The 16,672-nt window shown below is 51.2% G+C and overlaps 1 protein-coding gene across 8 annotated transcripts in view; it reads left to right on the forward strand.

Moving 5' to 3' along the window:
- TANC2 (tetratricopeptide repeat, ankyrin repeat and coiled-coil containing 2) overlaps positions 1 to 16,672 on the forward strand; it is a 122,123-nt gene that overhangs the window by 90,737 nt on the left and 14,714 nt on the right. For all 8 annotated transcript variants that reach the window (XM_065039142.1, XM_065039144.1, XM_065039145.1 and 5 more), the window contains 7 exons: positions 3,360 to 3,468; positions 5,121 to 5,243; positions 5,919 to 6,155; positions 6,818 to 7,003; positions 7,775 to 7,868; positions 12,121 to 12,254; positions 13,008 to 13,131. In XM_065039142.1, the coding sequence (XP_064895214.1) occupies positions 3,360 to 3,468; positions 5,121 to 5,243; positions 5,919 to 6,155; positions 6,818 to 7,003; positions 7,775 to 7,868; positions 12,121 to 12,254; positions 13,008 to 13,131 (1,007 nt within the window). The remainder of the gene's footprint in view (positions 1 to 3,359; positions 3,469 to 5,120; positions 5,244 to 5,918; positions 6,156 to 6,817; positions 7,004 to 7,774; positions 7,869 to 12,120; positions 12,255 to 13,007; positions 13,132 to 16,672) is intronic.

The following is a 16,672-nucleotide window of genomic DNA, read 5'->3' on the forward strand; positions in this document are numbered from 1 at the left end:
CTGGGATGCTCACCCTCTCTGAGCATTCCCCGTGCGTTGCTGACCAAAGCAAAGGGCGGTGGGCACCGAAGGGCAACGCTGTCACTGCAGGGAACCCCCAGCATCCACCGTTATTTAATAACCGGCCACCAAAACAATCCGTTGTCAGAGCGTTTAAACAGCATTGCAGTGATGACTTTCCAGCCTGCCAGTGCAACGCCATGAACCAAGCGTCTGGTTGACAAATAACATGAAATATTTTAGGGAACGACTCAATCCTTGGTGACTGATACTTGGAAAAGATGGTTATTATTCTACATTCACTTGTGTTTCTTAACCTAAACGCTGCTGCAGTGCTGTGCGGTTTTCTGCCTCAACTTAATCAGAAACTTCCATGCAGTTCTTTATCATGTTAGTAGAATGTTTTCTCCCTGCGCTGCTGCGGAAGGGACTGGCAAGCAGTAAAGGAGCTGTAGGCAGATACGGACCCCAGGGTGAAATCACTCCGTCCACATTGAAGTATCAACATCTGAGTTCCGTGTCTGGGCTGTGTAGTCAGAGGAGAGAAGTAAGAAAGATTCATTTCATCGTGAGCTAAAAGGCTAAAACAGGTCAGACGAAGCGGCTGCTCCGGTTGATTTGTGACGGGCTCGCCAGGAGCCGTCTCCAGTATTGACAAGTAAAACTGGAAGAGATTGATTCTGTCCAGGCTGCTCTTCTGACCAGCGCTCAGGGTTTGATGTCATTCGCGGAGTCTATTTTCTTGTACAGGAACTAAGAAGGTACCCTCTATGTCACTGCACGCGCGTCACTGTCTTAATCCGGACTTTTGCCTGTCGTGGTGGCCCTGGCCCACCCCGCGCTGTGTGTGCTGGCGGCGTGTCCCCAGTGTCACCACTCCCTCTGGAGCAGGATAGAAACAGGTTTCATGTCCGCACTGCCCAGGGAACTTCGCAGCATCCGTGGGACCTGAGCAAAATGAAGCCTTTCGATCTTCACCTCTGGCTTGGATTCAGCTCATGTAGGTGCTCTCAATCCACATCTCTGTTCCTCAGGCAGTCGCTCTGATCTCCTGAAATAGAATCACAGAACAGTTTGGGTTGGAGGGACCGTCCCAGCTCCCCAGTGCCCCCCTGCCATGAGCAGGGACATCTTCACCAGCTCAGGGTGCTCAGGTCCAGCCTGGCCTGGGGTGTCTCAGGGATGGTTCATCTACCCCCTCCCTGGGCAGCCGAGGCTGAGGACATCTCCTGTCTGCCATCCCCTCCTATAGCACATCCACGGGCCGATCTGCCCCTGGAGCCCCGGACCGGGACACCCTGCGTGGGCCAGCGGCCCCGATGGGACGCGGGGCTGGCTCTGATCCGAGTTGCCATGGTTTCCCGCAGAGCTGTCTCTTAATACAATATAATACAATGCAGTGGAGGTCTTTTACATTCTCCTTTTCCTCCCGGGAGGCATGCTGCAAGCGGAGAGCTTTCCTACACAAAATTAATGTTTTTATACATTACCCAACAAAAGGAGAGAGTGTATACATTAGAAAAAAATAAGGGTTTTTTGCATTTTGGTGGAACGCTTGATCTGATTGACAAATAACAATCCCCAGTCAAAAGATACCTAATTTAGAAGGTTTGCAAGAAAAGGAGCTGGTGAAAATGGTATTTATAGAAATCAGGGATACAACAAACAGCTTTAAATGGGGTTGGGTCCTTACATGGTGCATCAGCTTCTCACACATGATGCAGTTCGCTCCTCCGTGTGTAGCTCACTTTGTCATTATGGCGCATGGGTTCGTTGACTTTCGTTCTCTTTGGTATTACAAAATTCCGAAAAGCTCTTACAATAAACTGTTATTAGCTGAAATTCCAAAGTGTTCACCAAGACTCGGGCTGTGTCTTAAGTGTTTTCTCTGTGTTCGCATGGCATGGATTTTACTCAGCGAAGCAAAGGTGCTGTTAGAATTCAAGGTGAGGCAAAACAATGGGTTTCGGATTTAATTGAATCCCTTATAGACTCAGGCAGAAAGTCAAAACCACCGCGGCGCACCTCGCGTGGACGGGGGTGGGATCACCACATTGTCCCCGGGCGCGGGGGCAGCGCCGGCTCTCGAGGGGCCGCAGGGACCTGAGCGCGGCCACTTCCATTGTTCCCCGGGCTCCGCTAGAACAGATCCCTGTATTTCAGTGCCAGAGGAGGGTTGGCAGCGCTTGGGCCAGACCCTGCGCAACCCAACCCAACCCAACCCAACCCAACCCAACCCAACCCCCGCCTGCGCCCGACCAGCCCTTCGGTGTTACCCCGTTTACTTGGGGACAGGACTCACCCTCCCCGGGTGGGAGCTGCGGAAACCCCTTGTCTTCTGTCAGATTTCACTTGCCATTTCGCCACACAAAAGCACTTTTCTGCTTTACCAAAGGAGCAAATAACGTTCCCTGTCCTTAAAAGCCCTTTTGAAGCCGCGGTTGAGATCGTATTTGATTTCCTTTGGCTGGAAGGGGTTTGATTGCATTCGTGTGTAGTCACGTTTGTATTGAGTTCCAGAGATGAAGTGGGTTAAAGGGGCCCTCTGGGAGTGCCCGGCCTTTAAAAAGAATATCCATTTGTTGGAAGAAACAGGAATTTTGCCAGATATTTGCCGATCGCATCCCGAAACGGTTTGCAGTGCGTCACATCTTTGTAGCGTGTGTGTTTTGTGCGGAGAATCAGCTTCTCGCGTCGCTGGGAGGCCCCGGCCGTGCCCAACTCCTGATGTTAAACCTGGAAGTCTGTGTGTTTAAAAACGTTGGTAAAAATCATCGTTAACAAAGGAAGTTATTGTCTCTTTCATTATGTTTTGCCTTAACGAGGGCTCGATGTGTCGCTTACTTGAAGTGCTTTGATTGCCAGCCCGGTAGCACCTTTATTCTTGTTGAAGCTGGAGAGGGTATTTAGGCGGAGTTTTCCGTGGAAATGAAGCTCCTCGGCTCTGCGGGACGCGTCAGGGGGTGCGGAATGCCGTTGTCATTCAAAGGGGGTTTTTTCAAAGTGTGACTGTTTCAAACAGCCCGTTTTGCAGTGGCGCTGGGGTGGTGACGAGCTCTGGAGCGCAGCTCTCCCTGCAAAGCGGCCGTGGAGCAGCACTGCGGCGTGCGTGCACCCGCACCTCTGCTGTCCCCTAAGTGACGTGTGGCCACGGCCGGTCTGCTGGTTGGTTTCTGCTGTCCCTCAGTGTTTGAGTGCTTTGAGCTGTTGGCGATCACCGATAATAAAGGATGCAGCTGGTTGGTGCTTTACAAGTGAGAATTATTCCAGGACATGGAGTAGGAGCAAAAATCATTGTCAAAAAGCTGTTTTGTTGGCGTAAGCAGCAAATACTGATGTATTCTTCGTTCTGTTTTTAGGAGTGGCCACACATTACTTGCCTTCTGGTTTTCCCGTCAAGAAGGAAAACTAAACCGCCAGCAGACCATTGAGCTGGGACATCACATCCTCAAAGCACATATTTTTAAGGTAACGAAAATGAAGGTGAAATGAAGATGTCAGGGTTTGGGTGAGCAGCGTGATGGCTGCAATGGGGCGGAGGGAGCGTCAGGAAGTGCCAGCGCTATGTGAGAGATCCCGCGGATTAGCCCGGCCGCAGACTCTCAGTTCACGGATAACCTCCTTACAGCCTGGGCTATGAGAAATAGGGCGGTTTTGTTTCAGCAGCTGAGTGATAATGGTGTTCAGTGTATTTGTTCTGTGAAGGATAAATGTCATCTTTTATGTCTTGCACTGATATCTAAGTATAGATGTTCTGATACGGTGGCTGAGGTTTTTATAGCGCAAGTGGTGATCTTCAGATGGCTGTTCCCAAAGTACATTCTCTGTCCCTCGCTCCCGATGGGGACTCAAACAGCTTATTTCTGGGTTTGATGGTATTATAACTATTTTAAAATTATTTTAACCGTTTATTATAAAATTGTTTTCCATTTGTCCAATTATACTGTACTAGGCTGACTGAAATTCAACACTGACCTCTAATGCCCTGTGCTGTGTTATTCCGAAAGCAGCGTTTAATGGTGGCTGAAATTCCTGAGCCCTTTTCTCCGCCTCTGAACACCAGCAGATACTTTTCTGTATTTAGCTCCCTGAATTCTGAAGGAAACAAGCGCCTGGAGTTGTTATTTATAAGAGCTTGTCTAATCTGTTGCTTCTTTTTATGGTAAAACCATCTCAAGTGACAAACGTGTTGACGGCTGGTGCGGCGCATGGGAACGTCTTCCACACGTAGGGGCTGGGGGGCTGCAGATTCAGCTGATGGTCCCTGCGCATGGTCCTCGAGAGGAGAGAAATCCCGTGCTCTGCTGCTGTGTTCTTCCCAGTGCCCGTGTCAGTCTGCTGGACAAAGACCTCCCCAGCTCAGATGTGATCCTGCTGCTTTGCACCCTCAGCAGTGACCACGCGAGGAGCCAGCAGTGGGGGTTTGCGTATCGAGAGAGGATTCAAGATAACCGTAGGGTTTCCATGGAAACTGCGCATTTTATGGGCAATCGATAGAACAGCAACACGGAGGGTGCACCCACAGCACGGGCGAAGCTCTGCGCTGGGCTTGCAAACCATTCCCCTCGCCCTTGAGCTCCCGTCTGATGGCTGTAGATAAATTATAAATATAAATAGAATAGCTATTATATCACTAGGAATGGGGAAACTTGCTCAACAGTTCTGTGCTCTGCCCATTAGTGTTGCTGGAACAGATGTCAGACGTTCTATACGTTATGTACATCCTGCTGATGGACCCGGCTGGGAAGGGTCTGGTACGAGGTACAGGAATCCCGTTCCAGGCTGTGGTCGAGATTTCCTTCATTCATTTTGCTGGGAGCAGATATTGTCATCTGCTGTGACTGTGTGATTAATAAGGCGACTTTGTGAAGCAGTTCTACCAAAATAACACGTGCTTTATTAAAAAATGGGAAAAGCAGCGTGCTGTGCTCCTCGGCGCGACGTTTGCTGGCGGTGTCGAACGGCGGCAGGTTGCTCACCGTTTAATCCTGCCTTTCCTAGATCCTGAGAACGGCTACAGAACCTTTGCAAGTTATTTCTGCGAGTTTATTAATTGCAAAGGTCGCATGTGGCAAATTGTATTTGTAAGCTTGCATCTAAGCCACCTTTTCTTTTTGCAGGGGCTGAGTAAAAAGGTTGGGGTATCCTCCTCCATCCTGCAAGGCCTTTGGATCTCCTACAGCACCGAAGGTCTCTCGATGGCTTTGGCGTCTCTGAGGAATCTCTACACCCCAAACATAAAGGTACCGGAGGGGGGCAGAGCTGGGCGGTTCAGCTCTTGCACGAGCAGCTCCCAGCGATGGGCGGTGATGAGGATGGAGCGTCTGCAGGACCTGCCCGTGCCAGCCGCCCCACCGCGCTGGCCGGCCCCGAGCTGGGGAGAAACCACCGGTTCCATTGGGATTTTATCACCACCTGGGATGATCCCTCAACTCTTCGCATTGACCAGGGATCTCCCTTTAATTGCAGCTCCTGAGTAGTGAACTTGGGCCTGTGCAAAATATGGTTTTCCTCCCCAAAGCTGTGGGGTTCAACAGCTCCATAAAGAGCTCAGGCACTGACTCGGTGGTGCCAAGCACCACAGCACTGCTGGTTCAGGCACTTCGTGCCCATTTGCGTTGCTTCAGATGAACGTGTTGGCGTAAGTGACTTATCTCTGCGGCAGAAGGGGTTTCAGGCAGCGATACAGGTTTCAGGTTGTTCCTCGTCCGGAAGGATGCTTCCCCAGCTCCTTCCCATACGGGCAAAATGCCTGAAATGGAATGTGTATTGGGTGAGTGTTTTTACTGGGCATGTTATGTCCTTCAGTGTTTGCTTGGGTGTGTGCAGAGGGCTCTGGTTTAAATTCTCCTGTTGCCCTGACAATAAACCAACGTCTCTCCATAAAGCTCAGCTCACAGGAGCTCTCCTCCCTGCAGGTCAGTCGGTTGCTGATCTTAGGAGGTGCAAACGTGAATTATCGGACCGAAGTTCTGAACAACGCCCCCATTTTGTGTGTCCAGTCCCACCTGGGTTACGCCGAGATGGTGGCTTTGCTCTTGGAGTTTGGGGCCAACGTCGACGCCGCTTCCGAAAGTGGCCTCACCCCCCTGGGCTACGCGGCTGCGGCTGGGTTCCTGAGCATCGTCGTGCTGCTCTGCAAGAAACGGGCCAAGGTAACGTGGCCACGGTCCTCTGAAAGCTGCTTTAAATAGTGAAGGGTGTTCTGGAGAGTCCTTGAGCCTCGGGAGGTTCGAATGGCAGCGTCGCAATCTTTAAATATCTCTCTGAGACACATTTTCCAAAATCTTCCGTCAGACTCGTCCTAGAAAAATACCCTTTGTTTAGCTTTGTGGTGAGCGTTTGGAGCTTTAATTGTACGTAATGAGTCCAGTTTAAATATTTTCTTGAAGAAGAAAATTGTGCTGATTTTTGAAGTGGAGCCTCCTGGAAACAATTTGTGGTTTCTCTATATGTTTAGCTTCAGTTCGGAAGGCAAAATCTGGGTTTGTATAGCTCTGGTATGGAAGTCGGGATGACTGAAGCGTTGCTCAGATCTTGCCGTGTTGTCTGTAATAATGTGAGGACAGTATGAAGGGAAAATAGAATTCTGCTTCTCTTGGGATGTTTTGGGAGAGCTTGGTGACTCTGATATTGATTGGTAAGAAACAGCATTCCCTGCCTGAGAACGGGAGTGTTTGACCTACAAAATGCTCATGGAAGGGATATTTTACCAGAAGAAATGCTCATTTTGCACACGTGGCATTATTTTGAAACCGGGGCTGGAAACTGAAGAACCGAAGGTGTGATTTGGCCTGTTGTATCGTGTCTTCCCAAGGTGGATCACCTGGACAAAAACGGGCAGTGCGCTCTGGTTCACGCCGCGCTGCGCGGCCACTTGGAGGTGGTGAAGTTCCTGATCCAGTGTGACTGGAGCATGGCCGGGCAGCAGCAGGGCGTCTTCAAGAAGAGCCACGCCATCCAGCAGGCCCTGATCGCCGCGGCCAGCATGGGCTACACCGAGGTAAGGCCTTCCAGGCATCACCGGCTGCAAAACAAGGGCTGACTATGTGTCCTAGCCAAAATACTGACCAAAGAGCGTCTTGGAGGTGAAATCAGTGCCTCTGTGCTGCTCTTGCTCTCTTTCCCATCCCACTGTGGGGTTCACAGATGTCTTGGCCAACCCCGTGGTGTGGGAGGGTGTCCAGGAGAGGGAGCGTAACAAGCTGGGGGGATGAGGTTGGATACTGGGAGAAGGTTCTTCCCCCAGAGGGTGGGGAGGTCTCACAGCCCCAAGCCCGATGATTCTCAAGAAGCATTTGAACAACGTCCTCAAACACATGGTGTGGATTTTGGGGTTATCTTGTGTAGGGACAGGAGCTGGACTCGATGATCCTGGTGGGTCAGCTCAGGACATGCTGTGATTCAGAGCCTCGAAGTTGTTGGAATAGAGCAGGGACGGATAACCAGCGTGTTCTTAGGGGAGTGTGAGACCACAGAGGTTTGGGCTGCGTGTTGAGGAGAGAGAAGAGATTAACACCTTGCTCCTATAAAGATCTGTGATGTGGAAATGGTGTAGGTGTTCCTACCGAGAAGCAGTCTTGGAGGATTTTTGCACCGGTTGGTTTCTCTGCTAAATTTTGCTCCCTCACATTTGCTTGAGTTTAGATTTTGCTTTTGTGAAGTGTAATCCATGAAAACATAAGTGATGTGCAGAGATCAGAGCAGCTAGTTAAATAAAGCTGGGAAATTCTTAGTAGCTCAGTGACTGTGAGTCGAACCGATTTTGTTGTAGATTGTCTCCTACCTGCTCGATCTTCCAGAAAAAGACGAAGAGGAGGTGGAGCGAGCACAGATCAACAGCTTCGACAGCCTCTGGGGAGAGACAGGTGATTTCTGTCGATACCGTAGCTGCTTCTTGCGTGTTTCTATTTGTATTCATGGGCTCTGCAACCCCCGGCGCACCCTGGTCCCTGGAATGGTTGGATGGAGGGAGAAGGATCGGTTCCTCTGGTTTGATTCCCGGTGATTTACAGGTGCCCGGGTGGAGCTTGTGCTTGGCTTAAATAACACAGAGAAGTCTGGCTTTTGGAAATCCCGAGCTGCTTCTCAGGAGCGTGCAGACACGCGGCAGCTCCGACCATCGGCCACTGATTTCTCTGGAACATCTCTCTTAATATTTGGCATATTTATCAAAAGCTTTTTCCTGTTTCTCTCTCCTCTTCCTCATTATGTGCTATTGAATTGTCCATTGATTTTCTGAAAACTTATTATTATTTAGCACCTGGTGATTAAGCAAATGTCCTTTTGTGCAAGACCTTACTTTGATATCGATGGGTATGACACGGAAGCCCTGCTTTCCTAACCTCCACTAAAGGAAAAGCAGCCGTTCACCCCTTCCACTTCACACCCATCAATCTTCTCCATTTCTTGAGATATTCAAACTTGGAGTTTTGGTTTTTAGCTCCAGTGACCTCATAAATTGATCCACTGCCTTTGGTACTCAACTTGTATCTCTGGTAATGTTCCTGTCAGGTCGATACACCAAGGTAATGTTGTGTCTGGGTAACGGAGCACTGGTGGTGATCCTGTCAGCTTTGTTTAAAATGACGCGATCCCAGCGTGCGACAGCGTGCGGCTCCGGCCAGTGCTGGTTAGAACGGGGAGGAAAAAGCAACCACAGTTCCATTTGGAGCTGGTTTGTGCACTGTACCTTGGAAAGTGCAGCCGTGTCAGAGCCGTATCATGAATGGAGTCTGTCAGGAAGTATCGCCCTGAGCTCTGAAGGACAAAGACGGGGGGATGAGAGGTCCCAGCGGGTGGTTGTGCTGCTCCGGGGTCCTCAGGGCATTGGGGACAGAGCTCCTGCACCCACCGGGACGTGACAGCAGCAGGGACATTGCGCCATTGTTAGCAGAACTAAGGGCAACATATACAGGTAAGCACTTTAGAAGTGCCCCTAGGGTAGAGCAGGACAAAGAAATTGGATATGGAATTAATCCAATGAAGTGAGTGAGCGTTGGTAAGAGGACAGTGGCTTTGCTACCGGTGAGCTCACGCTTTGAAGTGGTGACCAGGCCAGAAACAGCTCACCCAAAATCTTCTCTGGGGTTTGGGTCCTGAGGACCATCTCATAAATAGGACGGTGATCCAGATACCTTCACACCTTGATCCAAAGACACTAAGATGTCTCCCTGCAAAGTAACCTCATGGGCAGCATCAGACACCACATCAGCAATGTGAGTTCAGCTAGTCCTGGGTTGTCTGGGTGAGCCTGGCAAAGCCTGGTATAAAGCTGCTCCTGCACTGCCTTGCACATCTTTTTATTATTATTTTCCCAAAAGCAAACAGCGAGTTTAGAAAAGTTTGAAGAGAAATGCTGGTGTCCACCTAAAAATAGCAATCTGCTCTAAACATCCGAATCATCTCGTGTGGTTTTTGCTACTTGTTGCTCGTGTGTTGAACCCTGTGCGGAGCAGAGCAGGGCTGGCTGCCTGGCTGGGTGATATCAGCCCGATAGGCAGCGCCAAGTGACATCAGGAGTCGAGGAACTGCTGACAGCACACTCCAGCCAGCTCCAGATGGAACATTCCCCCGGGACAAGGCAGATATCAAAACCAGCACAAAAGTATCTGAGTCACTCGCAATAGCTCCAGCAGAGCTGGAGGTACAAAGAGCGACTCCAGCAAACCGCGGTTGTCTCGCTGCCAGGCTGTGAAACAGATACACGTGCTGCATAGGAGCAGTTTAATGATCCCTTCTCCAGATAAAGTTGTTTTTTCTCCCTAAGAAAGCAGAGGCGTTCTGCACAACGGCAGGGGCAGGATGTGCTGCTGCGGATCCTGGCGCTGGCGGCCGTGGCTGCTCTGACGTCGCTCGCCGATGGGGACACGTCCACACCTGAAACTCAGCTCAGGTCTTGTTTGAACCGTGTTTTGAGAAATGCAGCAGCTGCTTTATGGCGTTCGTGCCAGGACTTTGTTACTGCGCGGCGAGTTGTTCTCCTGGCGCTACGTCCCGATGGAAAAGCTGCAGAGTGCGTTGCTGGTTTCAAGCCCAGGGTCCTGGTCGCTGCTCCTTGCTGGACTCGTCTCGTTCACGCTGGAGCTCTCTGCCAGACAGTACGACTTCCAACAAAACCATTTCCATTGCTCTCGTCTCCTCTCATCGCCTTTCCTTGGCTTTTCCAGTCTCTTTCCACACACAGGCTCAGCTTTACCTTGTGTTGTAGGGTTTTTTGGAGACCAATGACTGTTGCAAGACACATCAGTGATGTCAGAAACAGCTTGATAAGTCCATCTAGGGAGCACTAAAAGGCTTAAATAAGCAGGACTGAGCTCCTTGTGCCCCTCAGAGGTTTCTCTGTTTCTGAGGACAGATGCTTAATTATCTGTGTGAAATACCAGACGAGCTTGGGCAGGTTCCTCTCGGCATCGGGCAGCAAATCCAGGTCCGGCTGCTCAGTAGCACCGAAGCTTTTGAGCTTCCCGTGAGCTGGAGCTGCAAAAGGACAGGTTGGGCTACGGACCCGCACCGCTCGCTTTGACCCCGAGGAGCGAACAGCAAAGACACGGCAGGCCGGGGAGAGCAGGGCCCAGCCGTGGATCGGGTCATCCTGCCCCGCTGAAGTCCTTCCCAAAGAACATTCCGTGGCAAACATCAAACACCTCTGCGATTTACCGTCTTTCATTGTTGCGAACACCAGTCGTTTTGACATGGAACATCTCAAATTAACCTGCAACGTTTCAAGTGCAGGCAGGTTCAGAAATAGAACCCCAAAGCCCCGCATACCGATCCCTCTGCCCTGCACATTACACACAGTCCTCCTTCTATATTTGTAGCTTACGTTTAAAACCCACATGGATCCGATTATAGATTTTGCAGTATGTTCTGCTCGTGGCAGCGAGCTGGTTTTCCTTTTAACTCTTGGTGTCTCAACCCCGAGAAGAGAAAACTCAACCACCCTGTGGAACAGAATTGAGCGTTAATTAAATCCCCCGACGTTAGCAGCGTTGCAGTTGGAAACCCATCAACACCTCGTAATCAGCCATCCCACAGAAATGTGCTTCGAAGGAACAAACAACTCCGTCAGTTGGAGATGGACGCCCACCTTCTGCGGCGGCTCCTGCGAGAAGCGGCGGAGCCAGCGCAGCTCAGCGCTCGGAAAGTTGGGGAGGGAGGAACCAAAGAGTCTAGAATTGACACCACAGAGGAGTCAAGGGCAGGTCCTGTTCTCAGACTGAATGTGTCTTTTCTAGCCCAACCCTACTTCCCAATTAATAGAGCACGTTTTGTCAGGGGGGAGCTGTCAGGATTAGTTCTACCCACCTGTAACATTGTGAGCACCTGTAAAGAAGAGACAGTTGTGGTTTTGCACAAAGGCCTTTGCTGGTGGGACCAGTCCTGCCCAGAATTAGCGTTTGTGTTGAGAACGGGTTGGCGTATTTGTACCATCCCTGCTCTCCAATTGTTTCCCTGGTTTCAAAGATCTAAAGTGGGATATTAAAACTCCTCTGTCCGATAGCGCTGCTCTGTGCTGGCTCAGACAGAGAACAGCCACAAATGTCGCTCATTCGCGGTGGCTGGCAGTGATGTGGCAGTGGCCCCAGCTCGGTCCCTCTCATAGTCAGGATCATGGTGGAATGAGTCGAGACTAAAGGCGCAGAAGGTCTTGCTGAGCAGGCACTACCCGGAGGTCTGTGTTTTCCCTGGGCATCGTCTTTGTGGCTTTGCCGTGGGGAAATGGTGAAGGTTTCACGTGACAAGACTCTGCGTTTCTTTGCAGCGACACCTTGATCCTCAGTCACACGCACCTGTGGATCATTTGATGCTCATTGTGGTTCTCCTCCTGTTTCACCGCAGCTGAAAAGAATAAAAGCTGCTTGTCCCAATCAGCCTCTTTCCATATTGTTGTGACATGGACGGGGTGACCTGTGATGTAAACTAAAACAACGAGTAAGCGCTAGAGCTGTGCTACTCCAACCCTTTCTTCACCGTTGTGGGAAACGTTGGGCATTTTGGGCTCTGTTGCTTCGTTCCCCAGCAGCAGGATGAGATGAGATGAGATAGATGAGATGAGGAGTGCAGACTCCGCGGGGAACGCAGCGCGGCTCTCTCCCTGACGGTTTTCTCTTCCCGCAGCTCTGACGGCGGCGGCCGGGCGCGGGAAGCTGGAGGTGTGCCGGCTGCTGCTGGAGCAGGGGGCCGCCGTGGCACAGCCCAACCGCCGCGGCGTCGTCCCGCTCTTCAGCGCCGTCAGACAGGGACACTGGCAGGTGAGCGGGGCCCTCGTGCCACCGGGGTGGCCTGGGGAATAGGGTCAGGTCATCCCTTCCATCTTGGAGAAATACGGGTAGAGAAGACAAACCCCAACGCTTCTCAGAGCAAGAAGATGCGGTCTTGGTGCTTCAGACACCCCGAGCTCCTGCCGGCTGCAGTATTAGTTCACATTTTGAGAAACAAAGGGGATGATGCTCTTGACTTAAAAGGTGAAGGGGCTGGAGCACAAGTGTGATGGAGCAGCTGAGGGACCTGGGGGTTCAGCTGGAGAACAGGAGCTGAGGGGAGACCTTCTGATCTCTGAACTGCCTGAAAGGAGCTTGGAGCCAGGGGGGTCGGGCTCTGCTCCCCAGGAACAAGCGCCAGGAGCAGAGGAAACGGCCTCAAGTTGCGCCAGGGGAGGTTGAGGTTGGATGTGGGAACAATTTCTTCCCCAAAGGGCTGTGGGGCATTGGAACAGGCTGCCCAGGGCAGTGCTGGAGTCACCAGCCCTGGAGGGCTGGACAGACGGACATGAGGTTCTCAGGACATGGGGTTGGGGAACGGTTGGACTCCATGATCTTAAAGGTCTTTTCCAACCAAAACAATTCTATGATTCGGTGCCCTAGTCATGCAGCAGCAATCCCAGAGGGCGCCATGCCTTGGGGGGTGAGGTTTCAAGAGGTGGGGGCCGCTCTGCTCTTCCCTGGCTCTGGTTACCTTCCAGCCGTGTCTCTCCGTACAACGTGTCCTCGCTTTGTGCGTTGCAGATCGTGGATCTCTTGCTGACACACGGCGCTGACGTGAACATGGCAGACAAGCAGGGCCGCACGCCGCTGATGATGGCTGCGTCCGAGGGCCACCTGGGCACCGTGGAGTTCCTGCTCGCACAAGGTGAGAGCACAGGCTTGGGAGGGTGCTGGAGACCAACAGAATCCCACCACACTGTCCCCCTGTTTGTCATGTTGGGGTGGGGACTCTAATCCCACTGCTGCAAGATGTTCTCAGCACTTCTTGGAGGACAAGACGAGAATAGTCGTAGATTTAATCTTGGCTAGCCATTTTATTGTCTGTGTTTGGTGCTCACAGCCTCAAACCCACACATTTATGTCAGAAAATCAAACGCTTCCCAGGTGCTTTGAGCACTGAGTCAAGGAAATGCCCTTGAACCACGCTCAGAGCTTTCCCCTTAGACCACAGTCAACCAGCGGTGCGATTGAACCGTGGACGTCGCTGTGGAACAGGCGGGTGAGACTCAACCACAGGGCTGCGCTTCGGGACATTTTAACACTTCGGCGCTGGTATTGTTGCCCACGTTTTTGACGCCAACATCAGCCAGGGGGTGAGGCCTTGACACACCAAGTTTTTAGTGTGTTTGTTGCCAATCAAAGGGGATTGTTTTGAAGATACGCTGCTCGCCAGCCTTGCACTCGCTGATCCGATTCGCTCGGTACTTTCGATGTCTGACAACTCTCCTTCCCTACTCAGTCCACATTTCGGTTTTACTCATTCCTGATGTACGTGTTTGAGGCGAGTCAGAGCAGCACGCTGCCCTCAGCCTGTGTGAACACGATTAGTGCTTATTGCTGTGCTTCTTTAGAGACCTTTTCTTGGACAAACAGCCAGTGTTTGTTTGGGTAATTCTCAAATTTGCTAGAAATAGTGTTTAATTCTTGTATTGTTGTTGGTATTTTTATTTCAGGTAAGGTCCCTCTTTGGGAAGGGGTGTGTTCTTCGTGTCGTAAGTGGCTGTGTCTGAGCTCTTAGCCAAACGTGAGACACTTGAATATTTTACTTAGTAGCTGCAATAATATTTTTCACTGTAGAATTGCCAGGCTTGCAGGCCCAGGTTTCTCACTGTCTGTCTGTCTGTCCCGAGCCACAGGCCAGTGGGATCCTTGCTCCTCAGTGCTGGAACCTGCGCAGGGATGTGACAAAGGTCACTCTGAGGCACGAGTTTCTTATGAATTCATTCAGTTAATTATTTTCTGATGTCCTGGTTTTGGTTTTATTTGATTTACAATTAACACTCTCTCTGTTTAAGTTGTGATGTGGCCCCTTTTGCAGCTTCACTGAATCTGTGTAAAAGGCTTAAAAGAAGTGGTTATTTTTGCCAGGCCGGAGGGCTGTGCCTGTTGGTTCGGCGGGGCTGCAGACAGCAGCTCAGCTGAGCCTGGCTGCGGATCACCGGTACAACATGAGGAGCTGCCCTGGCCCTTGGACACCGACAGCCCGAGAAGCCAAAATATGAAATTCTTTTTTGCTTTAAAAGGTCCTTTTTTTTCTCTAAATAGAATAATAAACTCCACTAAATATGCAATAACACATGGTCCTGAAAAGTCAACTCAAGCCTGAGCAGAGCACAGTGATATATGGTGTTTTAATTAAAATGGCTTTAACAATCCTGTTCAATATTTCATTAAAATCAAAGTGTGTGACTCATAAGGCATAAGCATTAATTAGTGCGTTGCAAGGCAAATCTCATTCGACTGTACTTGATTAACACAGCGTTTGTAAACACTTTTTATTAACAGAGTTGCAGTCATCGATCAGTCTGAAATGAGATTTTTAGAGTTAGCGACTGCTCTCGCTTCACACCCAGCAGTGAGGGCGGATGGTGAATGAAACCTTCCTGGTCGCGGCTCTGCCAGAGCTGATACTCACACAGAGCAGGATGATCCTCCATGCTCACTCCCTTCGGGGAGAGCCTGATTCCTGAATCCTGTTTTCCTGCAAAAAGTCAGTCCCTGGGTGCTTTTCCTGCCTTGGGGTGGATGGTGCGCGGTGCTGCTGCTTCATCCTCCGCGCAGAAAGGACCCGACCGGCCTGGCCACTCGCTGCAGCTTTTTGATGCTCCAGTCGTCAGTCGTTTCTTTTTGTCTCCTGGCTCGTTGTTGCTCGCCTGCTGGATAACGTATTCAGTCACGAACTCTTGCATTTAGCCAGTTAGCTTTTTAAGGAAGGAGCAAGCTGGGCTTACCCAGGCAAACCTGCCGCGGGGATCAGTCCCTTGAGGTCACCCTAAGCCACTTGCCCTCGAAACCATCAGTTCGTTTCGTGTCCGACCGCCTTAGTGCCAAGTCAGATCCCCGGAGGAGCCGGAGGTGCCTTCAGAGCCAGGTGAGCTTCTGGGAACCGCGGCGGCACTGAGAGCTCAGCGCTTTGCAAGGGTCTCATCCACGCCACCTCGGAGCAGCGTTCGGGCACTTCTGGAGAATCGTCTGCATGCTTAGACCTTCAGCTTGCGTTGCTGCAGCGATACCCTGGAGCCCGTACACGTCACCCTGCGGTGCGGCGGGTCCCTGCCACCAGACTGCGGAAAAATGGGAAGGTTGGGGGCTGATGTGGGTTTCCAGCTCTTCCTGTAGGAGCTTCATCGCCAGCACTGCAAGAGTCAGAGGGAAAAACACAAGAGAAGGCTTTGAAAATCTGATTGCAAGCAAGTAGCTGGTACAAGTAAGAAGGAATGAGATGAGGCTTTATCCTGAGTTGGCCTTGGTTGGATGAGGATCATCTGGAGGGCGTTTGCAGAGCTTCCGAAGGGTTCCTGGGGATGTGGGTGGCGCGGGAGGAGAGGAGAGGTTGGGAGTTTGGTGTCATCCCTTTGCTTCTACCTTCGAGCTGCCTTGCAGCCGGTGTCCCACCTCGGCACACCAGGTTGTCGTTCGTCACCTCCCTCGCTGTCGCTCGGTGCCGCGGTTCTGAGACGAGCAGCCGAGAGCTCCGGTGGAGATACCTGAAGGTGGCTTGAGCGAACGTTCATGTGTTGTGCTTCCCCGCAAACACAAAGCTGTGCAAGCTCAAGGCCCGTCCGTTCACCATAATTTGTGCGATATGTCCTAATATGTCCAGCTGGGAAGGTTCAAGAACTCCACGTTACTCCCTGGTTTGTTGAGCTTTCTGGAGCCAGCGAAGATCTCACGCCGGTTGGTTTAGAGTTTACCTGCAGGAGAAAGATCCCGCAGGTCGCCGCGATTCCTCAGGGGAGCGGAGCTGGTCCGACCTCTCCCACAAGCCGGAGAGACAAATCCGTGGCCACAGGAGTTGTTCTTCGTGCCACGACGAGGGGCGTTCACTTAATGCTGCTGTTTGGCTCTGGTGTGCGCAGCCATATGCCGCATGAAGCAACACTGGCCCGTTGGTATGGCAGCGCGATTTCTTCATCCAAGAAAATGTCAAGTCCCTCTCTCGTAGGCTTGCAGTTGGCACTGGTTTATCCCACAACATCGTGTTTATATTGGGTAAAGTTCAGGAGGAATACTGCTGGTGTCGATTTGGGTAAAGAGGAGGGGAGCGAAGAGGGGAAAATATGTGCTTGTTTAGAAGAGCTGAGCTGAATTGACTTAGTTCCCCTTGGTATGCCGTGACCTGCTGAAGCAGCAAAATGATCCTCATCTCTGACTCACACAGGCTGGATTGGGTTTAATTTAAAACA

The sequence above is a fragment of the Columba livia genome, chromosome 23 (genome assembly GCF_036013475.1).
Source record: "Columba livia isolate bColLiv1 breed racing homer chromosome 23, bColLiv1.pat.W.v2, whole genome shotgun sequence".
Classification (NCBI taxonomy): Eukaryota; Metazoa; Chordata; class Aves; order Columbiformes; family Columbidae; genus Columba; species Columba livia.